The sequence below is a fragment of the Ornithorhynchus anatinus genome, chromosome 5 (assembly GCF_004115215.2).
Source record: "Ornithorhynchus anatinus isolate Pmale09 chromosome 5, mOrnAna1.pri.v4, whole genome shotgun sequence".
Taxonomy (NCBI): Eukaryota; Metazoa; Chordata; class Mammalia; order Monotremata; family Ornithorhynchidae; genus Ornithorhynchus; species Ornithorhynchus anatinus.
This window is the reverse complement of record NC_041732.1, coordinates 108,488,963-108,514,476: the sequence shown is the minus strand read 5'-3', so window position 1 is coordinate 108,514,476 and position 25,514 is coordinate 108,488,963. Positions and strand designations below refer to the sequence as shown.

The 25,514-nt window shown below is 46.6% G+C and overlaps 1 protein-coding gene across 1 annotated transcript in view; it reads right to left on the bottom strand.

The window, feature by feature from the left end:
• Window positions 1–1,413: 1,413 nt before the first annotated feature.
• Window positions 1,414–25,514, bottom strand: part of ADRA1A (adrenoceptor alpha 1A) — an 84,661-nt gene continuing 60,560 nt past the window's right edge. The window contains exon 2 of the mRNA XM_029064387.2: window positions 1,414–5,297. Coding sequence (XP_028920220.1) covers window positions 4,744–5,297 — 554 coding nt within the window. The 3' untranslated portion in view covers window positions 1,414–4,743. The remainder of the gene's footprint in view (window positions 5,298–25,514) is intronic.

Sequence of the window (25,514 nt, the reverse complement as noted above, 5' to 3'; positions counted from 1 at the left end):
AGTACTGGGGTAGATACAAGGTAATCAGGGTGTCCCATGTGGGGCTCACAGAATTAATCCCCATTTTACAGATCAGGTAACTGAGGCACAGAGAAGTGAAGTGGCTTGCCCAAGGTTACACAGCAGACAAGTGGTGGAGCCAGGATTAGAACCCACATCCTCTGACTCCCAAGCCCATGCTCTTGCTACTAGGCCTTGTCACAACACTAGGCAAATCACTCCTTTGGTTTGGGGGCTGCCCTTTAGCTAAGAACTTGGCAGAAGGAACAAATGAAATAGAGTGAATCTGAAGCTCATGGTCAGAGACGGTTATTAAAGACTGAGGAATATATTGTAGCAGAAGCAGCGTGGCCTAGTGGATGGATCATGGGCCTGGAAGGCAGAAGGACCTGGGTTCTAGTCCTGACTGCTGCGTGATCGTGGGCTAATCACTTCACTTCTCTGAGCCTCAGTTACCTCATCTGGAAAATAGGGATGAAGATTGTGGGCCCTAGGTGTCTCCCCCGATTAGACCGTAAGCCCGTCAAACGGCAGGGACTGTCTCTATCTGTTGCCGACTTGTTCATCCCAAGAGCTTAGTACAGTGCTCTGCACATAGTAAGTGTTCAATAAATACTATTGAATGAATGAATGACAGGAACTATGTCCAATCTGATTACCTTGCATCTACCCCAGAGTTTAGTACAGTGCCTGGCACATTTTAAGTGTTTAACAAATATAACAATATCGTTATCATTATTATTGTTAATACCATCCTGGCTCTTCCACTTGTCTGCTATGTGATATAGGGAAAGTCATTCAAGTTCTCTGTGCCTCAGTTACCTCAATTGTAAAATAGGGATTAAGCCTGTGAGCCCCATGTGGACATGGATTATGTCCAATTTAAGTAACTTGAATCTACCCCAGTGCCTGGCACCAAGTAAGCACTCAACAAATGACATAAAAAAACCCCAAAACAACAAACCAAAACTTGACCCAACTGTAACCTTAGACCCTATTTAACTAATGGTCCAAATGGCTCCTGTGGCTTCTCTATGGCGGCTCTATCAACCATAGGAAGGGTGAGGGAAAACAGATGTAATCCAATAGTTGGCCACATTTTTGATACGTTTTTGTTTTACAGTCTGAGTCCTTGCTGCTATAATGACCTCCACTCCTACGCTCTCCTCTCCATCTCCTCCTCTCCCTACCCCTGATACAGTCCTTGGTGTCAGATTAGGAAGTTATGAATTGAGCACAGTTCACACTCCCTAAAGGAGTGTGGTCTATTCATAAACTCTTGTCCCATTGTGGAAACTGAGACCTGGCTCAATTCTGCAGATTCCCTACTCACTTCATGGCTCATTTTGGTTGTCGCAGGGGTTGGTCTCCAATCACACCCTTAGATTGAATTAGACACCATTCCTAGTGACCCCAGCACAACAAACACATTTATTCATTTATTTTTACTATCTGCTGGGACCCCTGGGACAATCCCAATGATCTGGTGACTTGGTTTCCCACCATTATGGTTCCCCACCAGCAACCAAATGATTCCGGAAGAGGCCGCAGCGATGGAGGGGATGAGGTGACTAGAGAGTCTCCAGCGATCCTGATGGCAGGCTGCAAGGAAATGCCGGCTCTTCAAGACCAAACATGGCTCTCGAGACTGGAGAGATCCTGATAGAGAGCTCTCTGGATGAAGAGAGAGATTCCTGGTGGAGACAGGTGTTATCTCAGTGGTGAGTTGGATTCTTCCTTGGCTGCTCCTTCGTGCTCTGCTGATTTGTGGGGAGTTTAGGCAAGGCCTAAGCAACCACTTCACTGCACCAGAGGAGACTTTTCAACCACTCTGGCTCTGGCTAAATTCTTCAAACCGAAAATAGAAGCAGTAAAACGGGAGACGAGAATAGGCCCATCTGACAAGTCATTTGGTCAGCGCAGCGGTCAACGAAGACCGGTGACAATATTTTTAGACAGGCTGGCACATAAACAGTTATAGATATTTGGGTGATTTAAACAAAAAGACTCAAACCTAAAACAAACAAGCAGAACACGGGATTACAACACAGGCAGCCCAACAATCAGCCCATGGATTGTTTATCAGAGCTGGGGACAGGGGGGTGACCCTAAATAAAAGGCGAGACCCTCAGTAACCAACTCCAGGTTCTGGGAAAAGGTTGGGCCTCCATTTTATTTCTCCAGAAGGAAAAACAAAAGAGAAATGGCTTCCTAAAGTGACAGCACTTCAGAACGTTAAGAAATGTCAGTCTCTCAGATTTACCGTTTTTACTCACATAGTTGTCAAATGCAGTGGCAAAAATATTTGCCACTCTAAAAGAAGGGAGGGGCTATTACATAGGGAATTAAGCCTAGAAATAAGGGACAGGGGAAAGAAAAGAGTTGAAGCTCAAAATGGTGAAGGAAAAGAAGGGAGAGGAGAAGAAAGGGAAGAAGGCCCATATTTCTATTGCACTGTCCCGAATGCTGCATTCATTCATTCAATCATTCAATTGTATTTATTGAGCACTTACTGTGTGCAAAGCACTGTATTAAGTGCCTGGGAGAATACAATAGAACAATATACAGATACATTCCCTGCCCACAACGATATTACAGTAGGCATGCATGCAATGAATTACGGCAACACCTCCCCACCATACACGCTTTTCCTCTTCTAACCTCCGGACCTGGCACTATCACTGCTTACAAAAATAATTTATTTTCTAATCAGAAAAATCATTCGGGGAGGGAGAGAAAATTATGCGGTGGAGGTGATCGGCCAAGTAAACACGGCATCTTGTCCAGATTCAGCATCAGAGGTTGAGTCTGAATCCCATCTGTAAACCGGAATGGAGAAAATGGTGTGTAAAGTGCTTTGAGATCCTCCTGTAAAAGGCACCGTCTCTTGCGGGGAACTATTAATAGCGTTCCTTCCAGGAGGAGGCTTTCCATGGAAGGAGTCCTGTTTCTGGTCCCAACTCCCAATACAAAGGGTTAAGTGCATCCGTTAGCCCGCTCCTGTGCAGAAAGGAATCGATTCCTGAAGCCGGGCCTCCCGTGTGGCCAAAGCGCCTCAGTGCCTTGTGCGAGATACCGACCTTGGCGTTTTCAAGGGTGGTGCTTCTTAGCTGACCACGGCCAACCGGCATGAGGGAGGCAGGGTACGTCTGGGCGGAAGGGTCCAGTGTCAATCCCTTGGTTGGATGACGAGCAGCTTGAGGGTGGAAATTGGACCTCTCATGTCTACAGTGCTCTCCTGATGCTCAGTACAGTGCTCTGAATTCAGTGGGCGCTCAATAAATACTGCAGACGGAGAAGGAAAGGGAGAAGAGACAGGGGTCCCTGCAGAAACTTTCATCGGGGGGACGGGTGAGGGAAGACCCCAAGAAATACCCTGGACAGTAATCTAGAAAAAGGTTTGACAATTATTGGAACAGAGAGGGTGGGCCTACACCTGGGGTGTTGTGCAGGTTACAAAAGGTTTCTAAAGTGCTCAGGGACCCTGAAGCTCTTGGAAAAGGGGGTTTCAGCGCTTGTGGTGGCTCCATGCTGCTCCTCCTGCCTCGGCATGGTCCCTCCCCCTCCCCAGGCACATGGAGGTCTCCCTGAACCCTTCCGCATCTTGCCACAGGTGCCGTTGGTAGCCAGGGCCCCGGCAAACCATGCAAAAGTTAAGTAGGTAGCAGATGGTGTGCGGGGAACGTGGCAGGGCCTGGGGTGGGAGTGGGGGAGGGGGCATGTATGTCTTAGGCTTTCAGAACGGAGATCCTGAAATCCCCTGAGGTTTGCCCAGAAAGGCCTCTCTACCTCTTGGCAAATCCAAGAGGCAGTGTCAGTTTCTGGCAGCCCAGGATTTGGTGTGTAATTAGCTTAGGAGCTTGATTCCTCTTTTCATATGTTGCAAGATAATCCTTCCCATGACAGATCTCAAATCTGCTCCAGCGGTCTGTGAAGTGGAGGCCCAGGCTGGCCGCCCTCCTCACCTGTCCACTGCAACAGCAGTACAGAAGGCCTTTAGGCACCTGTTGGATTGTTTGGTCTTTGACCACTTGAAGACATGAGGGATTTCCCTCTGACCCCGGGGGCCACCAGGCTTTGCTTGGTCACTGCTGTCCATGGAAATCATAATAATAATTATGGTGACTGGTTAAGCGCTTACTATGTGCCAGGAACCGTGCTAAGCGCTGGGCAATGAAGCTCGCGGTGACCGACAAAAGTCCATCTGGGTCCCCTGCCACTTCCATGCGGATGAACCTTGGGGCCGGGGGCTGGAGGGGAGGCCCCGTGCCAAAACAGCTGGCCCCCGGAAACCGCCCAGTGACACCGTGCACCCCAAAGACCTCCCCTCCTGCCCCCGCCCCCGTGGAATCTGAAATGCGCCTGTCAGTAAGATCAGCGATCAAGAAATAGCTCCCAAATGAGAGCGTGCTGAAAATATTCCCAATGAAATCATGATCCTTTATTTATAGTCTTTTGGGCTGGCTACGGATTTTGTTTCCCATGGCATTTTTCGATGGAATGATCAAACAGGGAAAGCGAGGGCCCTGAAGAGGAGGAGGAGGAGGAGAAAGAAGAGTGGCACGGAGGGCTCTGACTGGGCTGAGGAAGTGACGTCCGCCTCCGTGTCAGTCAGTCACCGTCCCCTCTCCCGCCGCCTCAGCGGGCCAAAGCGAGCCGGTCGTCGAGGGCGGAGGGTCGGGCGGGCCTGTCATCGGGCCTGATGTGGAGCCTGTGGTCGGGCCTGTCGGGCCATCCCGGAGGCTACACCTCCTCCCCGCTCTGGCCCAGGGAGATGGTGTGGATCTTGAGCGCGGGCAGCTGGCGGGCCGGCGGGCCGGGGCCTGCCGAGGGCCCGACGCAGCAACAGGCCCGCAGGAAGCTTTTACTCCTCACGCGGGCGGCCGTGCAGTCGGGCCCGTCCTGCGAGCCGGCGCCGCGGGCCGACTGGGCCGACCTGCGGGCCGACCTGCGGGCCGAGCGGGAGGGCAGCGGAGGGAAGAGTTTCCACTGGCAGGCCCCCGAGGTCCTGGAGATCTCGTAGAAGGTCTCCCCCGAGCCCACGGGGATCCGTACTGTGTCCGTCTGCTCCTTCTCCGCGGCCTGGCGGTTGGGCGGGGTGAGCGTGTAGCCTAGCGCCTGCTTGCCGGACTTCCTCCGCCGCAGGCACTGTGCTCTCAGCACGTTCTGAAACGCTTTTTTGAACTCTTGACTGGAGCATGGGTAGATGATGGGGTTGATGCAGCTGTTTAAATAGCCCAGCCAAAAGGCTATTTTAAAAACGGTGTCCGAGGGCTTGTGGTCGGGGAAGATAGATCCTGAGATACAAAACACACAAACACACACACGCGCACACGCACACACGCACACACACGCACACACACATATTTGTTAGTGGAACGATTGCAGCAATCGAGGAGGGCGAAGCTCAGTCTCAAGACAATAAGCATAATAGAAACATTTGTGATGTGCTTACTATGTGCTGAGCACGGCACCAGGCCCTGGGGTAGATATAAAATAATCAGGTAAAAAACATTGAAAACCCATTTTGCAGCTGAGGGAACCGAGGCCCAGAGAAGCTGAGCCATGGCGACTTGCCCAAGATGACAGAGTATCCAAATGGTGGAGCTGGGATTAGAACAAGGAAGCAGCACGGGAAGCAACATGGTCTCATGGTTAAAGCACAGGCCTCAGAGTCAGAGAACCTGGTTTCTAATCCCTACTCTCCACATTTCTGCAGTGTGACCTTGAGCAGTCCACTTAACTTCCCTGCCACTCAGTTACCACTAGGCTTTAAACGTATTATGGGCAGGAAACGTCTGCTATTTTTTGTTGTATTATACTCTCCCACGGACTTAGTACAGTGCTCTGCATATATATAGTAAGTGCTCAATAAAAATCATTGATTGATTGATTACCTCATCCGTAAAATGGAGATTAAGACTCTGAGCCCCATGTGGATCATGGACAGTGTCTCACCTGATTAGCTTGTTTCTACCCCACTACTTAGTACATTGCCTGGCACATGGTAAATGCTTAACAATCGTTGGAGAAGCAGCGTGGCTCAGTGGAAAGAGCACGGGCTTTGGAGTCAGGGCTCATGAGTTCGAATCCCAGCTCTGCCACTTGTCGGCTGTGTGACTGTGGGCAAGTCACTTAACTTCTCCGTGCCTCAGTTCCCTCATCTGTAAAATGGGGATGAAGACTGTGAGCCCCACGTGGGACAACCTGATTCCCCTATGTCTACCCCAGCGCTTAGAACAGTGCTCGGCACATAGTAAGCGCTTAACAAATACCAACATTATTATTATTATTATTATTAACAATCTGCCAGACAATTATTCTCCACCCCTTCAAATCCTTACTGAAGGCACATCTCTTCCAAGAGGCCTTCCCAGACTAAGCCCCACTTTTCCTTGAGTCCCACTCCCTTCTGCATCCTCCTGACTTGCTCTTTTTGCTCTTCCTCTGCCTTCCCAGCCTCACGGCACTTTTGTATATATCTGTAATTTTATTTATTTGTTTTGAAGTCCATCTCCCCCACTCTAGACGGTAAGCTTGTTGTAGAAAGGGATCGTCACTCTTGATTGTTGTATTGTACTTTCCCAAGTGCTTAGTACAGTGGTCTGCATACAATAAGCACTTAATAAATATGAATGAATGAATGAATGAATGAACAAATATCATAAAAAAACAAAACCCAAAAACCCAGGTTTCCCTGCATCCCAGGCCTGTGCTCTTTGCACTAGGGCCTGCTACCTCCCTGAACTGTGGTTAAGACAGCAACAGATCTTGAAATATCTTTCAAAAGCATTGGCTTAAGGACTAGGGGAAGCAAGCAAAGACAATGGCAGCCCTAATCCTGGGGATGGAGACTGTTGCTGTGTTTTCCAAAGCTCAGAAATGTGGGCTTGGCAGCTGGGGAGACATAGGATCTCAGGAGACTAAGCAGGGTTTGACATCCTTAGGGAGAAGGAACTGGGAAATGCCGGGTTGGGAACCAGCCGCTATACCTTACCTCATCTAAAATCAGTCCATCAGTTGTATTTATTGAGCCTTTGTGCAGAGCACTGGGAAGCAGCATGGCCTAGTGGATAGAGCACAGGCCTGGAATTCAGAAGGACCTGGGTTCTAATCATGGGTCCGCCATTTGCCTGCCGTATGACCTTGGGCAAGTCACGTATCTTCTCTGTCTCAGTTACCTCATCTGTAAAATTGGGTTTAAGACTATGAGCCCCAGGTGGGACAGGGACTGTGTCTAGCCTGATTATACTGTATCCAACCCAGCGCTTAGAACAGTACTTGACATATGATAAGAGCTTAACAAATACCATCATTATCATCATCATCATCATCACTGAACATATATAGTTTTAGATGACCATTCTCCTCCTCAAAGCGGTTTAAAAATGAGGTTGTTTTCAAGCAAAGAGATCTTTACGTAAGCCCTAATATTAATCATTTTATTTCTGCAGCTTGGGCTGGGGGCTCCTGTGCCCCTGATCCTCTACCACTTACTATTTATCGCATCCTCACCCTCATTGCACTTATACTTTAGTCCATATCCTAAATAACTTAGTTATTTAATGTTCTTTCTCCTCCTCTAGACTGTAAGTTCCCTGTGGGCAGGGAGTGCATCTACCAACTCTGTCGATTTGGACCCTCCCAAGTGCAGTACTCTTTACAAAGTAAGCGCTCAATAAATACCATGGATTGACTGATTTTCCCCCTGCCCCTCAGCTTTCCCTCTTTGGAAGGGCTCCCTCAGCTTGGGCAAAGCCTTCTGTGTGAAGCACAGTGGATTGAGAGCCTTGGGAGAGTGAGGGGTGTTGCTCAAGCTGTCTGAGCTGCACAGGGAGGAAAAAGACAGCTTTTCCAGAGAGCTCGTTGGAGGCTACTTCACCCTAAAGAGAGAAATAATGGGCTTCTAGGGCTCTCTCTCCCCTCTATGACAAGGACCTCCTCTCTATGACATCCTCCGGCGGGGGGGAGGGAGGGCATTTTCCCTGCCACCCCTGAGGCAAAGAAGTGGAATTTGCCAGGGGTTAATGGAGACCAGAATTGGGTGTGTGTGTGTGTGTTTGTATCTATGTATATGTACGTGTGGGGGATATGTTTGTGAGTGTTGATATTTGTGTGCATTGTGTGCTTATGCATTTGTCATGTGCGGCTATATTGTGAGATTGTGGTATGTGTGTTTTTGTGTAGGGCACGCAGCTACACAGAGTGGACCCCCTAAACCCAATGATCCGCATGAGTCAGTTAGATGTAGATGTAGATGTAGTTTGATGTAGTTTTAGTTAGTTATCTCTCATACTGGGAGAAGACATGAGTCAGTAGTTATGGCTAGTTAGTTGTTCATATTGGAAGAAGGCATGAGTAAATAGTTATGGCTTGGTGTCCTTCACACTAGAATACTTGAGTAAATAGTTATGGTTAATTCAGTTGTCCTTCGTATTGAAAGAAAGCATGACTGAATTGTTATGGTTAGTGGTCCTTCATATTAAAAGATATAAGTCACTAGTTACGGTTAATTAGCGTCCTTCGCATTGGAAGAAGGCATGAGTAAATCATTACGGTTAGTTAGTTGTCCTTCATATTAGCGAAAGAATCGAGTAAATAGTTAAAGGTAGCTAGTTTGTCCTTTGTATTTGAAGAAGGCATGACTGAGTAGTTCTGGTTAGTTGTTCTTTGTATTGGAAGAAGACATGAGTAAGTTATTATGGTGAGTTAGTGTCCTTCATATTAACAAAAGACTCAAGTAAATAGTTATAGGTAGCTAGTTGTGCTTTGTATTAGAAGAAGACATGAATGAGTAGTTATGGTTAGTTAGTTGTCCTTCACATTGGAAGAAGCATGAATAAGTATTTATGGTTAATTGGCTGTCTTTTGGACTACAAAAAACTCCTCCTCTAGATTGTAAGCTCGTTGTGTGCAGGGAATGTGTCTCTTTATTGTATTGTACTGTTCAAGAGCTTAGTATGGTGCTTTGCACACAGTGAACACTCAATAAATACAATTGATTGACCAAATTATGGTTAGATGTCCTTCGTATTAGAAGGCTTAGTTATGGTTAGTTAGTTGTCCAGATTAGAAGAAGACATCAATCAATCGATCATATTTATTGAGCACTTACTGTGTGCAGAACACTGTACTAAGCACTTGGGAGAGTGCCATATAACAGAGTTAATAGGTATGTTCCCTGCCCCCAATGAGCTTACAGCCTAGAGGGGGAGACAGACATTAATATAAATAAATAAATTGCAGATATGTACATCAGTGCTTTGGGTCTGAGGGTGGGATAATAATAATAATAATTGTGGTATTTGTTAAGCTCTTACTATTTGCCATGCACTGTACTAAGCTCCGTGGTGAATACAAGCAAATCGGGTTGGAAACAGTCCTTGTCCTGGGATGAATAGAGGATTCAAACCCAAGTGTAAGGCCGACACCGAAGGAGGAAGGAGTAAGGGAAATGAGGGCTGAGTCGGGGAAGTCCTCTTGGAGATGTGTTTTTGTTGGTAAGAATAAGAAGACATGAGTAAATAGCGCTGACCTGGGAGAAGCACTCAGACCTTCAAGGCTGCAGAGGTGACTATGGCTTGCTGCAATTGGAAGAGTTTTGTCTAGGAGCTATCACAACAATACAACCTTTTTGTTTACCCAATGTGGCCAGGACTGGATCCCACCTATATTCGTCTTTTCAGCCATACATGCACTCAGAGGTGAACTTTGCTGTCACTGGAGTCTTCTTCCAACAGAGAGGACAACTCTCTGTCTCTCTATCTCTGTACCTGTCTCTCTCCCTGCTCCCTCTTTCTATTGAGGTTTCACTTGTCCGTTAATGCCCTGCCCCTCCCACTGAACAATTACTCTGACAGACAATTACTCTGCCCCTCTTCAAAGTCTTACTGAGGGCACATCTCCTCCAAGAAGCCTTCCCTGTTTAAGCCCCTCTTTCCTCTTTTCCCTTTCCCTTCTGTCTCACCCTGACTTGCTCCCTTTGTTCACCCCCCCATCCCTAAGACACTGATGTACATATCTGTAATTTATTTATTTCTATTAATGTCTGACTCCCCCATTCTAGACTGTAAGCTCACTGTGGGCAGGGAATGTCTCTGTTTTTTGTTGAATTGTACTCTCCCAAGTGCTTAGCACAGTGCTTTGAGTGCTCAATAAATACAATTGAATGAATGAATGAATGAATGAACTGAGTTTCTCCAGCCCTTCTCATTCTCCTCTGCTGTCAATCTCTGCAGCAGTACAGTGCTCTGCACACAGTAAGCACTTAATACATCCGATTGAATGAACCTATCATATCAGCTTGTCCTTCTTTTCTGTCTGATGTTTCCTCTCTCCTCACTGGGCCTGATTCCCTGCTCCCCAGAGCACTTTTTTGGGTGGAGCCTTGACTCTGACTTTGGGGTTCAAGGCTCAGGAGGTGATTTATTTCACCCCAAAGAGTGATGATTAAACACTTTAATTCCACAGAACCTGAAGTAGAAAAAAGAGCCTAACAGTGGACAAAGGAAACATTTATTGTGTAATGCATCCAACTGCTCAGCAAAGCTAAAGACAGATCCAAGAAATAATCCAGCGGGATAGCAAAAGCAGTGGAGCCGTTCCAGCTGGGAGGAACTGTCAAATGGGAAAAGTGAAATCGCCTTCAAATGCTCCAAAAGATTCCCTGCAGTCTCTGTTTGGGCAAAAGGATTTGGAAATATCTAGCAAATGTTAATTACTCAATGGAAAATGAAAATAATTATGGTGCTCGTTAAGGGCTTACTATGTGCCAAGCACTGTTTTAACCTCTGGGGTACATACAAGTTAATCAGGTTGGACACAGTCCCTCTCCCGGGTGGGGCTCACAGTCTTAATCCCCATTTTACAGGTGAGGGAACTGAGGCCCAGAGAAGTGAAGTGACTTGCCTAAGGTCTCACAGCAGAAAAGTAGCAGAGTCAGGATTAGAACCCACATCCTTCTGACCCCCAGGTGCATACTCTATCCACTAGGCCAACCACACCACAGTGGGAAACAGAATTGTCAGGGTTCCACTTCCCTGTCCACTTTCTCCTCTAGAACTGTAAGCGCTCAATAAATATAATTGATTGATCAATCGATTGATTGGAATCTCATCTCTAGACTGTAAGCTCGTTGTGGACAGGGAAAGTAACTACCAACTGTGTTGTATTGTACTCTCCCACATGCTCAGTTCAGTACAATCCACACAATAAGCACTTAATAAATAGCATTGATTGACTCGTTAATTTCTCCCTCTTTTTTTCTCTCTCCCTCCAATCTCCCCACTTTTTCCTCCCTCCACAGATGAAGTGCCTGGCAGTCATTCGACTCTTGCAATGAGATACAGGGCCAAGGTGGCTTTTGTGAAGTTAATTAGGAAGAAGAAGAAAAATGAAGCCATTGCCAATATAGCTGGTAGCTTTGTCTCAATACTAGCTAGCTACAGGGGGCATTTAATAATATGCTAAAACTCTGGGTTTCCCAATTTTTCTCCTTAAATAATTAATGGTAATATTAATAACTGAGTTTTCTGTGCTTTCCACAGACACAAGACTCAGCTTGATTCAACTTGTAACCAGTGACATGAAAGATGAGCAGGGACAGCACCTCGCCAAGAAATTCCATTTTCACAGAGTGTGGGACTGAGATCCCCTAGTTTGGAATGTGGAATAAAACATGAAGACGCTTCCTAGGCTATGAGCCTCTTGTGGGACAGGGGCTGTAATTGATTGATTGCACTGTTTCCACCTTAATGTTTTGACAGTATTCAGCCTGGAGTAAGTAGTTAGTAAATACCAGTTATTACTCTTCTAAATTCTTGACCTAATGTTTTTGGGTGTTTTGGGGGTACTTGTTAAGGACTTACTATGTGCCAGGCCCTTTACTAAGTGCTAGGGTAGATAGACGTGAATCAGGTTGGACACAGTCCTTGTTCCAGGTGGGGTTCACAGTCTTTATCCCTATTTTACAGATGAAGTAACTGAGGCACAGAGAAGTGAAGTGACTTGCCCAAGGTCACACAGCAGACATGTGGTGGAGCTAGAATTAGAACCTATGACCTTCTGAGTCCTAGACCCATGTTTTAGCCACTATACAATGCTGCTTCTCAGCAATCTAGTGGTGTATCAAACCCAGTGGTGAGTGTCAAACCCAATTATTATTATTATTATTATCATCATTGTTAAGTGCCTTCGAGTCATTTCCAATTCATAGCAACTCCAGGATATACTTTCTCCAGAAAATCTCCTCCTCCGCCATAATCCACACCTTTCTAATGGTTCTTCTGTTATCGTTGTTATGGTCTCTCTCCATCTAGCTGCCAGTCTGCCTCTTCCACGTTTTCCCTGGATTTTTCCTAGCATTAGTGTCTTCTCCGGAGAATTAGTCCTCCTGATTTTGTGTTCAAAATATGCTAATCTAAGCCGAGTTATTTGGCCTTCCAAAGATCACTTTGGTTTAATTTGCTGCAAAACCCATTACTTTGGTTTTCAGGCAGTCCATTGTATTCGCAAAAGCCTTCTCCAACACCACATTTCAAAATAATCCATGTTTTTCTATCCTGTTTTTTCACTGTTCAGCTTTCGGATCCATACATTGTCACTGGAAACACCATAGAGTTGAAAATTTGTATTTTGTTACATTAGCACATTTCATGACCTTTTCCAGGCTCTTCATAGCAAGTCTTCCTAACATTATTCTTCGGCCTATTCTTGGCTACCAGTTCCTTTATTATTCAATTATTATTATACTAGTTCCTTTATTATCCATTATTATTTATTGTTATTCAAACCCAATAATGAGTCTATAAACAGAGAAGCAGCATGGCTTAGTGGGTAGAGCATGGGCCTGGGAGTCAGAAGGATCTGGGTTCTGATCCTTGCTCTGCCACTTGTCTCCTGTGCGACCTTGGTCAAGTCACTTAACTTCTTTGTGTGTCAGTTCCCTTATCGATAAAATGGGTATTAAAACTGGGAGCCCATATGGGATAGAGGCTGTGTCCAATGTGATTTACTTGTACTCAGCCCAGTGCTTAGTAAAGGGGTTGGAACATAATAGGTGCTTAACAAATACCACAATTATTATTATTCTGAATAATAATTAACCAAATGGTGTACATTCAAACCCAATGATGAGTACATAAACAGGGAACTATCCTAGCTTGGTGGAAAGAACATGGTCCTGGGAGTGAGAGAAATTGAGTTCTAACCCCTGGCTCCACCACTTGCCTGCTGTGAGACCTTGGGCAAGTCGGTTAACTTCTCTGCAACTCAGTTTCATCACCTGTAAAATGAAGGGAGGTGCCTGTTCTCCCTCTTTTTCAGACTGTGAGCCCCATGAGGGGCAGGGATTTGTGTGCAACCTGGTTATCTTTTGCCTCCCCCAATGCTTAATCCAGTGCTTGACATGTAGTGAAGGCTTAACAAATACCACAATTATCATCATCAATTTTGAATCGCAGTGGTGAGTGTCAAACCCACTGGCAAGTATACATACCAAAGGTGAAGCTGCAAACCCAGTGGTGATATATTCAAACTCGATGATGAGCACATAAGCCCAAGAGTGAATAGACAAACCCGATAGTGAGTACGCAGACCCAGTGGTGAGTGTACCAGCCCGGTGGTAAGTACAGAGATACAATCGTGAGTATATAAACCAACAGTAAGTATGCAAACCCAAAGGTGAGTGTCTAACCCACTGCTTCTATACTCACTCCCTTGGTGAACTCATTCGCTCCCCAGCTTCAACTATCATCTCTACGCAGATGGCATCCAAATCTTCATCTCCTCCCCTGTTCTCTCTCCCTCCCTCCAGGCTTGAATCTCCTCCTGCCTTCAGGACATCTCCATCTGGATGTCCGCCCACCACCTAAAATTCAAAATGTCTAAGACTGACCCCTGGCCCATGTCCTACCTCTGGCCTGAAACGCCCTCCCTCCTCATCTCCGCCAAACTAGCTCTCTTCCCCTCTTCAAAGCCCTACTGAGAGCTCACCTCCTCCAGGAGGACTTCCCAGACTGGGCCCCCCTTTACCTCTGCTCCTTCTCCCCTCCCCATCACCCCTACTCCCTCCTCTGCTCTATCCCCTTCCCTGCCCCAAAGCACTTGTGTATATTTGTACATATTTATTATTCTATTTTATTAATGATGTGTATATATATATAATTTTATTTATCTATTTTGATCCTATTGATACGTGTCTACTTGTTTTGTTTTGTTGTCTGTCTCCCCCTTCTAGGCTGTAAGCCTGTTGTTCGGTAGGGATTGTCTCTATCTGTTGCCAAATTGTACTTTCCAAGCACTTAGTACAGTGCTCTGCACACAGTAAGCACTCAATAAATACGATTGAATGAATGAATGAATGACTGAACAGTGTTAGGCACATAGTAAGTGCTTAACAAATACCATCATCATTATTACTATCATTATTATTATCCTACAGACCACCATCCTCCCCACCTTCAAGCCTTATTAAAATCCCATCTCCTCCAAGAGACCTTCCCTGACCGAGTCCTCATTCACAGCATGGCTCAGTGGAAAGAGCACGGGCTTTGGAGTCAGAGTCCATGGGTTCGAATCCCAGCTCAGCCACTTATCAGCTGTGTGACTTTGGACAAGTCACTTAACTTCTCAGTGCCTCAGTTACCTCATCTGTAAAATGGGGATTAAGACTGTGAGCCCCACGTGGGACAACCTGATTCCCCTGTGTCTAGCTGTGTGACTTTGGGCAAGTCACTTAACTTCTCGGTGCCTCAGTTACCTCATCTGTAAAATGGGGATTAAGACTGTGAGCCCCACGTGGGACAACCTGATTCCCCTGTGTCTACCCCAGCGCTTAGAACAGTGCTCGGCACATAGTAAGTGCTTAAGAAATACCAACATCATTATTATTATTATTACCCCAGCGCTTAGAACAGTGCTCGGCACATAGTAAGCGCTTAACAAATACCAACATTATTTACATTATTATTTTCCCTACTCCCTCTCCCTTCTGCGTTGCCTATGTGCTTCCATCTGCACCCTTGAAGCACTTGATATTCGCCCCACCCCCAGCCCCGCACGACTTACGTACATACCTGATTTATCCAATGCCTCTCTCTCTTCCTAATCTTTAAGTTTTTGGTGGGCAGAGAATGTGTCGACCAACTCTTGTACTCTTAGTACAGTGCTCTGCACACCATAAGTGCTCCATAAATATGATTGATTGATGGAATGTTGGGTAATGGGAGATTGGTTTTATTCATTCATTCAATTCATTCAATTGTATTTACTGAACATTTACTCTGTGCAAAGCACTGTATTAAGTGCTTGGGAGAGTACAGTACAATAACACAGACACATTCTCTGCATACAACAAGCTTATTGTCTAGATGGGGAGACAGACACTAATATATATAAATGAATGAATGATTGATTGGATAAATGAATAAATAAATGACATCTATACATAAGTGCTGTGGGGCTGGAAGGGAGGATGAATGAAGGGAGCAAGTCAGGGCAACGCAGAAAAGAGTGGGAGAAGAGGAGAGGAGGATTTAGGGAAGACTTCTTGGTTTGAAAGCGCTGGATGGGTTGGGGGAAATGGAGCCGGCTCGGCCCCTGGCAGTGAGAGGCAGGGGAGAGGCCGAGGAGGCGGGAAGCAAACACACACGGCCTCGTCAGGACTTCTGGCACTGCACCCCAGGAGCCAGTCATCTGTCCAACCAGAGCCAGTCAGTGCTGTCAGGGACAAGAGGCCACGTACCAGCCTTCCTCAACCCGTCACCTCAACACCCTTACGCGGAGCCCGGCCCTCAAGGCGGCAAGACGCTGGGCCTCTTTCCCTCCTTCACCATCCCACCAGAAACCATTTTCTCAACATTTTGGTCAGATGCTTACGCAGCTGCACTATTGTTTATTCATAGTAGAGATGCAGCCTGGCTTAGTGGACAGAGCATTCATTCATTCTTTCATTCATTCATTTGTATTTATTGAGCACTTACTGTGTGCAGAGCACTGTTCTAAGTGCTTCCAAAGTACAATTCAACAGTAAAGAGAGACAATCCCTGCCCACAATGGGCTTACTGTCTTGAAGGGGGGAGACAGATATCAAAACAAGTAAGCAGACATCAATATATATAAATAGAATTATATATATACACAAGCGCTGTGGGGCAGGGAGAGAAGGGTAGAGCAAAGGGAGCAAATCGAGGTGACACGGAGAGGAGGGGGAGCTGAGTCTGGTCCTGGGAGTCAGAAGGACCTGGGTTCCACTCCTAGCTTTGCCACTTATCTGCTGTGTGACTTTGGGCAAGTCACTTCACTTCTCGGGGCCTCAGTGATCTCATCTGGAAAAATGGGGATTGAGACTACGAGTCCCATGTGGGACAGGGACTGTGCCCAACCCAATTAGCTTGTATCTAACCCAGCGCTTAGCACAGTGCCTGGCACGTAGTAAACCCTTAACAAATACCACAGGTATTATTATTATTATTATAATGTGGGATCTGATTATGTTGTATCTACACCAGGATAGAGTACAGTGCTTTGGCATATAGTAAGTGCTTAAGGAATACCACAAGTATTATTATTATTATTATCATCATGGTATTTGTTAAGTGTTTACTGTGTGTCAGGTGCTGTTCTAAGTACTGGGGAAGGTACGAGTTAATCATCAGTCACAGCCCCTGTCCCACATGGGGGTCACAGTCTAAGTAGGAGGGAGAACAGATTGTGAATCCCCATTTTACAGTTGAGGAAACTGAGACATAGAAAAGTTAAATGATTATGGTATTTTTAAGCACTTACTAGGTGCCAGGCACTAAGTACTGGGGTGGATATGAGAAAATCAGTTTGGATACAGTCTCTGTCTGACATAGGGCTCACAGTCTCAATCCCCATTTTACAGATTAGGTAACTGAAGCCCAGAGAAGTGAAGTGACTTGTCCAAGATCACACAGTAGACATGCGGTGGAGCTGGGATTAGAACCCATGACCTTCTGACTCCCTGGTTCGTGCTCTAGCCACTACACCATTGCCCAAGGTCAAACAGCAGCTCACCAAATTAAAGCTCACCTCCTCCAAGAGGTCTTCCCAGACTGAGCTCCCCTTTTCCCTCTACTCCCTCTACCCCCCACCCTTCACCTCTCCTCAGCTAAACCCTCTTTTCCCCCCATTTCCCTTTGCTCCTCCTCCTCTCCCTTCCCCTCCCCTCAGCACTGTACTCATCCGCTCGACTGTATCTCTTTTCATTACTCTATTTATTTTGTTAATGAAATGTACATCGCCTTGATCCTATTTATTTGCTATGGTTTTAATGAGATGTTCATCCCCTCGATTCTATTTATTGCTATTGTTCTTGTCTGTCCGTCTCCCCCGATTAGACTGTAAGCCCGTCAAAGGGCAGGGACTGTCTCTATCTGTTACTGATTTGTACATTCCAAGCGCTTAGTACAGTGCTCTGCACATAGTAAGCGCTCAATAAATACTCTTGAATGAATGAATGAACAGCAGGCAACTGGCAGAGTCGGAATTAGAACCCAGATCCTTTGAGTCCTGGACCCATGCTCTTTCCAATAGTATAATAATGTTGGTATTTGTTAAGCGCTTACTATGTGCCGAGCACTGTTCTAAGTGCTGGGGTAGACACAGGGGAATCAGGCTGTCCCACGTGGGGCTCACAGTCTTAAGCCCCATTTTACAGATGAGGTAACTGAGGCACCGAGAAGTTAAGTGACTTGCCCAAAGTCACCCAGCTGACAAGTGGCCGAGCCGGGAGTCGAACCCATGGACTCTGACTCCAAAGCCCGTGCTCTTTCCACTGAGCCACGCTGCTTCTCTAATAGGCCATGCTGCTTCCAACCCAACGCTACAACCCAGACCACACACGTCACTCCTCTAACACCAACCTAATCACTGTACCTCAATCTTGTCTATCTCTCTGCTGACCACGGGTCATATCCTCCTGCCTTTGACCTGGAACTCCCTCCCTACTTTATCTACAAAAGACCACCACTTTCCCCACCTTCAAACTCTACTAAGATCACAGCTCCTCCAAGAGGCCTGACTATGCCCTCATTTCTTCCCTTCACCCTCTTTTCTACCTTGCCCAGACACTTGGATCTTTGCTTGATAGTCTGCCCGCCCCTCAAGCCCACAGCACTTAAGTACAGATTCCTAGACTTTTCCATTCCCCTCTTCAGTAATTGATTTCGATTTGTGTCTCCACCTCTAGACTTTGAGCTTCTTCTGGGCAGGGAATGAGGCTACCAACTCTACAGTATTATTCTCTCCAAAGCGATTAGGAAAGCCCTCAATAAAGTTGGTCTTTGCCTTTGATGTAAGGGACGGGGAAGCTGTAGGTTGAATCCACCCCAAGCAAATTGGCATTGTTTGCAAAAACATGTCTGGAGATGTGGAGTTCCTTGGTGAAGTGACTCCTGGGAAGCCCTTTAACTCTGTCAAAGAATCTTTTCCCTCCCCACTCACCAGACCTGATTCCCAGGGGTTACTATTAATATTATCATCATCATCCTCATCATCATCATCATAATATTGGCTAAACACTTACTATGTGTCAAGCACTGTTCTACGTGCTGGGTAGATGCAAGTCGATCATACTGAACACAGTCCCTGTCCCACTTTTTTTTAAGGTATCTGTTAAGCACTCACTATGTGTCAGGCACTGTACTAAGTGCTGGGGTAGACACAAGCTAATCAGGTTGGACGCAGTCCCGGTCCCGTATGGGGTCACAGTTTTAATCTGCATTTTACAGATGAAGTAATTGAGGCTCTTGGCTCTCACAGGCTAAGTAGGGGGGAATAGGATTTAATCCCCATTTTACAGTTGAGGAAATGGAGGCACAGAGAAGTTAAGTGACTTATCCAAAGACATAAAACAGGCAATTGGCAGAGCTGGGATTAGGACCCTGGTCCTCTGACTCCCAGGCCCAGGGTCCTGCCACTAGGCCATGCTGCTTCATGCAGGGCTACTGCTAAGATATTAGCCTTCTCCTGGGCTGGTGTGGTCATGTGGCTTTTGAGTTGGAAGCCAACATGAGTGCAGAAATGGAAGTTGTCTCCATGTTACCCGTGTGGTCATCCTCCTATCAATATAATATTAATATTAATGATAATAATTGTGGTATTTGTTAAACACTGTGTGTCAAAATTCTGTACTAAAGCGCTGGGGTAGATTCAAGATAATCAGATCCCACATGGGGCTCACATTCTAAGTAGGCCCCACATCCTCTTACTCCCAAGCCTGTGCTCTTGCCACTAGAGGAGTTAAGTGACTTGCTCAAGGTCACACACAGGTAAGTGGCGGAGCTGAGATTAGAACCCAGGTCTTCGTGTCTTCAAGTCTTCTCCCCTACTCTCTGCCAATGCTTATGGCTAAGGGTCTAATAATAATAATGATGTTGGTATTTGTTAAGCGCTTACTATGTGCAGAGCACTGTTCTAAGCGCTGGGGTAGATACAGGGTAATCAGGTTGTCCTCCGTGAGGGTCACAGTTAATCCCCATTTTACAGATGAGGTAACTGAGGCACAGAGAAGTTAAGTGACTTGCCCACAGTCACACAGCTGACAAGTGGCAGAGCAGGATTTGAACCCATGACATCTGACTTCCAAGCCCGGGCTCTTTCCACTGAGCCACGCTGCTTCTCACTGCATCTAGGCAGATGCCCTGCCTGCTTATGAAAACTGGAGGCAGGAGCAGGTCAGGAGCTAAACAATTTCAAAATACCAGCTCATCAGGGGAATAGAAAGGTGAAATTCTGGGGAACCAACATCACGAGAAGCAGCATGGCTTAGTGGAAAGAGCACGGGCTTTGGAGTTAAAGGATGTGGGGTCTAATCTCGGCTCCGCCACTTGCCTGCTGCGTGACCTTGGGCAAGCCACTTAACTTCTCTGTGCCTCAGTTACCTTATCTGTAAAATGGGGATTAAGACTGTGAGTCCCACGTGGGACAATCTGATTACCTGTATCTACCCCAGTGCTTAGATCAGTGTTTGGAATGGAGCAAGCACTTAACAAATACTATAATTATTATTATTGTTATCACGGCTGCAGCTGGGAGAGAGGGTCAGTAGTCCAGCTCTCCAGCTGCTGGGCATAGGGAGGAAACACACTTTCTGGGGATGCCCTGGATCTATCCTCTCTCAACCAATCCATCCACAGAAGTTATTGAGCATTTACTGTGTGCAGTGCACTGTACTAAGCGGTTGAGAGAGTACAATACAACAGAATTAGTAGACATATTCCCTGCCTACAAGGAGCTTACGGTCTAGAGGGGAGCTTACAGTCTCCACAACATCTTCTTCACAGTTTTTCCTCAAAATGGATTTAGAGCTCCTCAGGCCTCACTCTAATCAAAGGACATATCCTGAGGTGGGAGAGGAAGGGGGACGGGTTGAAAACTTGGAAAGTAGAAATCTCTTTTCCAGTTCTCATGGCTGCTGTTGACCTGGCTGGGAGCCTGAAACATGTGTGTGTACCACAAATGGCACCCGTTTACACGAACAGTTGGCGAATGAACTGGGGCCACTGGCGGCAGAGGGTCTGGGATGAAATAATAATAATAATGTTGGTATTTGTTAAGCGCTTACTATGTGCAGAGCACTGTTCTAAGCGCTGGGGTAGATACAGGGTAATCAGGTTGTCCCACGTGAGGCTCACAGTTAATCCCCATTTTACAGATGAGGTAACTGAGGCACAGAGAAGTTAAGTGACTTGCCCACAGTCACACAGCTGACAATGTCCAAAGGGTGCCCAGAAGGGCCAGCCCAGGCCATGCTGGCCAGTAGCTGACTGAGCACCGCTGTGCCCAGTCATCTTCGCATCAGGCAGAGGTACTTGACCATCAGCTTCTTCAAATTTCACAGAGGAGAGGACCTTAGCAACATGGCCTGTTGGATAGAGCACAGGCCTTGGAGACGGAAGGACCTGGCTTCTAGTCCCGGCTCCACCACTCGTTTGCTGTGTGACCATGGGCAAGTCACTTCACTTCTCTATGCCTCAGTTATTTCATCTGTAAAATGAAGATTATGGATGTGAGCCCCACTTGGGACACGAACTGTGCCCACCCTGATTACCTTGTATCTACCCTAGTGCTTAGAACAGTACCTGGCACATAGTAAGTGCTTAACTAATACATAAAAAACATAATATTGGAGATTTACTATCAAAAAGGAAAGAGCTATTTGTGCTCTCATTAACTCTCCTTCAGCTGATCCGTATCATTGATGGTGATGGGGGTCTCCCATCGTAAAAGATGGAGCAAACTGGATCCAGTCACGGAGAAAACTTTGGACCGAGATCTTGTGCAAAGAAGCTAATTCTAGTGGTAGTGACTTGCTCAGGGCCACGCACACTCTCTTGTCCGCGCCTCTGGGTGGGGAATATGCCTGTTATATTGTTATACTGTATTCTCCCAAGTGCTTAGTTCAGTGCTCTGCACACAGTAAGCGCTCAATGAATATGACTGACTGATGGGTCCTCTGGGGCACAGGGCGCAATAGATGAGTAGGTGGGGAGGGGTGAAGCACACTGAAAAATGCACTTGATTGCTTTGTGACCTCGGGCAAGTCACTTGACTTCTCTGGGCCTCAGTTACCTCATTTGTAAAATGGGGATTGAGACTGGGAGTCCCACATGGGACAGGGACTGTGTCCAACCTGATTTGCTTGTACCCATCCCAGCGCTTAATACAGTGCCTGGCACATAGTAAGCACTTAACAAATATGCAGTTATTACAAGAAGGCATTTTATATGCAGGACCTACCTAGGGCCAAAGTGGCTACAGTTTAATGCCGATGCTGAATCCTGAGATCTTCAAACGTGCAGCAGGGGACAGGCACCCTGCTTTAGTAATTGCACAGATTCTTCCACATCATAGGGACTACTAAGAAAATGCTGCAGGATTTAATAGATGCCACCATGGGTGTGGCTCAGTGGAAAGAGCCTGGGCATGGGAGTCAGAGGTCGAAGGTTCTAATCCCGGCTCCGCCACTTGTCAGCTATGTGACTCTGGGCAAGTCATTTCACTTCTCTGTGCCTCAGTTCCCTCATCTGTATCCCCAACACTTAAAACAGTGCTTTGCATATGGTAAGCGCTTAACAAATACCATTAGTATTATTATTATTATTATTATTATTATTATTATTATATTAAGCTAGTCTCCCCTTTTAGACTGCAAGCTCATTATAGGCAGGGAAACACTTCTGCAAATTCTGTTGTATTGTACTCTCTCAAGTGCTTAGTACAGTGCTCTGCATATAGTAAGTGCTCAATAAACACCATTGATTGACTGATGATCATCTTTTTCAGGGAGAAAGGAGTATGATTAGGTTGCAGCAGTTATGGAGATATCTCTCTGCTCTCTTTGCTGGCAAGATCCTTCCAGGAGTCCTCCTGGGTAGGTTACTAAAAGATATCATGGACCGGGACCTCCCAGAATTGCAGTGTAGCACAGCAGACAGTATTTTTTAAATGGAATTTGTTAAGTGATTACCATGTGCAGGTCACTGTTGTAAACGCTGGGGTAGATACAAGGTAATCAGGCACAATCCATGTCCCACAAGGGACTTATAGCCGTAATCCCCATTTTACAGATGAGGGAACTGAGGCCTAGAGAAGTGAAATGATTTGCCCAAGATCACACAGCATACCAGTGGCGGAGCCAGGATTAGAACTCAGATCCTTCTGACTCCTGGACCCGGGCTCAATCCACTAGGCCACACTGCTTATCATGATCTTGTTGCCTTTCAGGTACAGGAGAAAGGGGGAAAACAGCACCAGAACCTCCACGCAGTTTCTTCAGACCTTATCAAAACATTTGATACCATCATGAGATCTGGGCTCTAGAAAGAACTAAGCCAAGTTGGCTTCCTTGATAAATTAATTACAATTCTCAACCTATTTTCTGATGGCAGGGCTGGCGAGCTGGGGCAGAGTTGAGGTCTCCTTCTCTGACCCACTCCCCATCGCCAATGGAGTAAAGCAAGGCTCAGTGGGCAGTGGGTCTGGCCCTGGTCAACCTACGCTGTGCAGCTTCACTGGAGGGTACAACAAGAGGCCTGGATGCAGGGGTTAGACGAGGTTAGAAGGAGTTCCCAGGCACCTCGGGGAAACTTTTCCAATGCCACAGACGTTGAATATCATCCAAAATTCTAGAAACAGCAATTCAAGAATTACTACAAGAGATGACTGTGTCCTCAGGCCTCACAGTCAAGAAGACAAGCAAACAATTGTAAACTGCTTCGCTTAATGGGCCAGGAGCCATGGGTTGGCCGTATGTTTGAAGAAAACTCTGGTGATGCATCACGCCTAGTGGATAGAGCACGGGCCTGGGAGTCAGAAGGACCTGGATTTTAATCTCAGCTCCACCATTTGTCTTCTGTTCGACCTTGGACAAATCTTTTCACTTCTCTGTACCTCAGTTACCTCATCTGTAAAATGGGAATTAAGGCTGTGAGCTCTATATGGGACAGGGACAGTGAGAAACCTGATTAACTTGTGTCCGCTCCAGTGCTTAGAACAGTGACTGGCACATAGTAAGCGCTTAACAAATACCATTATTATTATTATCAACACCAAAAATTCATATTGATAATAAAGACCTAAAAACGGTGATGGAATTCTGCTATCTAGGCAGCACACCACCTAACATGCTCTTTATCTGCCTCCCACCCCGTTACTATGGGGATCCGTCAAGGTTCAGTTCTGGAGCCCCTTCTATTCTTCATCTACACCCACTCCCTTGGAGAATTAATTCGCTCCTATGGCTTCTATTACCATCTCCATGAGGATGATACCCAAATCTAGATCTCCAGCCCTGATCTCTCTCCCTCTCTCCAGTCTTGCATCTACTCTTGCCTTCAAAACGTCTCTACTAGCGGTCTCCTTCGCTGGCGCCTCCTCCCTCTCCCATCTTTTAACTGTTGGAGTTCCTCAAGGGTCAGTTCTTGGCCCTCTTCTGTTCTCCATTTACACTCACTCCCTCGGTGAACTCATTCGCTCTCACGGCTTTGACTACCATCTCTACGCAGATGACACGCAGATCTACATCTCCGCCCCTGTCCTCTCCCCCTCCCTTCGGGCTCGCATCTCCTCCTGCCTCCAGGATGTCTCCACCTGGATGTCGGCCCGCCACCTAAATCTCAACATGAGCGAGACTGAGCTCCTCATCTTCCCTCCCAAACCGGGTCCTCTCCCAGACTTCCTTATCACCGTGGATGGCATGACCATCCTTCCCATCTCTCGGGCCCGCAATCTCGGTGTCATCCTTGACTCGTCTCTCTCGTTCACCCCACACATCCTATCCGTTACCGAGACCTGCCGGTTTCACCTTTACGATATCACCAAGACCCGCCCTTTCCTCTCCACCCAAATGGCTACCTTACTGCTACGGGCTCTCATTATATCCCGGCTAGACTACTGTGTCAGCCTTCTCTCTGATCTCCCTTCCTCCTCTCTCGCCCCGCTCCGGTCTATTCTTCACTCCACTGCCCGGCTCAACTTCCTGCAGAAACGATCTGGGCCTGTCACTCCCCTTCTTAAACACCTCCAGTGGTTGCCTATCAACCTCCGCTCCAAACAAAAACTCCTCACTCTAGGCTTCGAGGCTCTACATCACCTTGTCCTGTCCTACCTCTCCTCCCTCTTTCTACCGCCCACCTCGCACGCTCCACACCTCTGTCGCCCACCTCCTGACCGTCCCTCTGTCTCGCCCATCCCGCCGTCGACCCCTGGGCCACGTCCTCCCGCGGACCCGGAACGCCCTCCCTCCTCACCTCCGCCAAACTGATTCTCTTTCCCTCTTCAAAACCCTACTTAAAACTCACTTCCTCCAAGAGGCCTTCCCAGACTGAGCTCCCCTTCTCCCTCTACTCTCTCTACCCCTCCTCCCTCCTCCCTCTCCCTTCACCTCTCCGCAGCTTAACCCTCTTTTCCCCCCATCTCCCTCTGCTCCTCCCCCTCTCCCTTGCCATCCCCTCAGCACTGTACTCGTCTGCTCAACTGTATATATTTTCATTACCCTATTTATTTTGTTAATTTTGTTAATGAAATGTACATCGCCTTGTTTCTATTTAGTTGCCATTATTTTTACAAGATGTTCTTCCCCTTGACTCTATTTATTGCCATTGTTCTTGTCTGTCTGTCTCCCCCGATTAGACTGTAAGCCTGTCAAACAGCAGGGATTGTCTCTATCTGTTGCCGACTTGTTCATTCCAAGCACTTAGTACAGTGCTCTGCACATAGTAAGCGCTCAACAAATACTATTGAATGAATGAATGAATACTAGGATGTCCTCTTACTATATAAGACTAAACATGTCCAAAACACAACTCCTTATCTTCCCACTCAAACCCTGTCCTCCCCTGACTTTCCCATCTTTGTAGATGGCACCACCATCCTTCCTGTCTCACAAACCTGTAATTTTGGAGTTATCCTTGATTCCTCTGACATTCAGCCCACATATTCAATCCATCACTAAATCCTGTTGGTTCCACCTTCATAACATAGCCAAAATC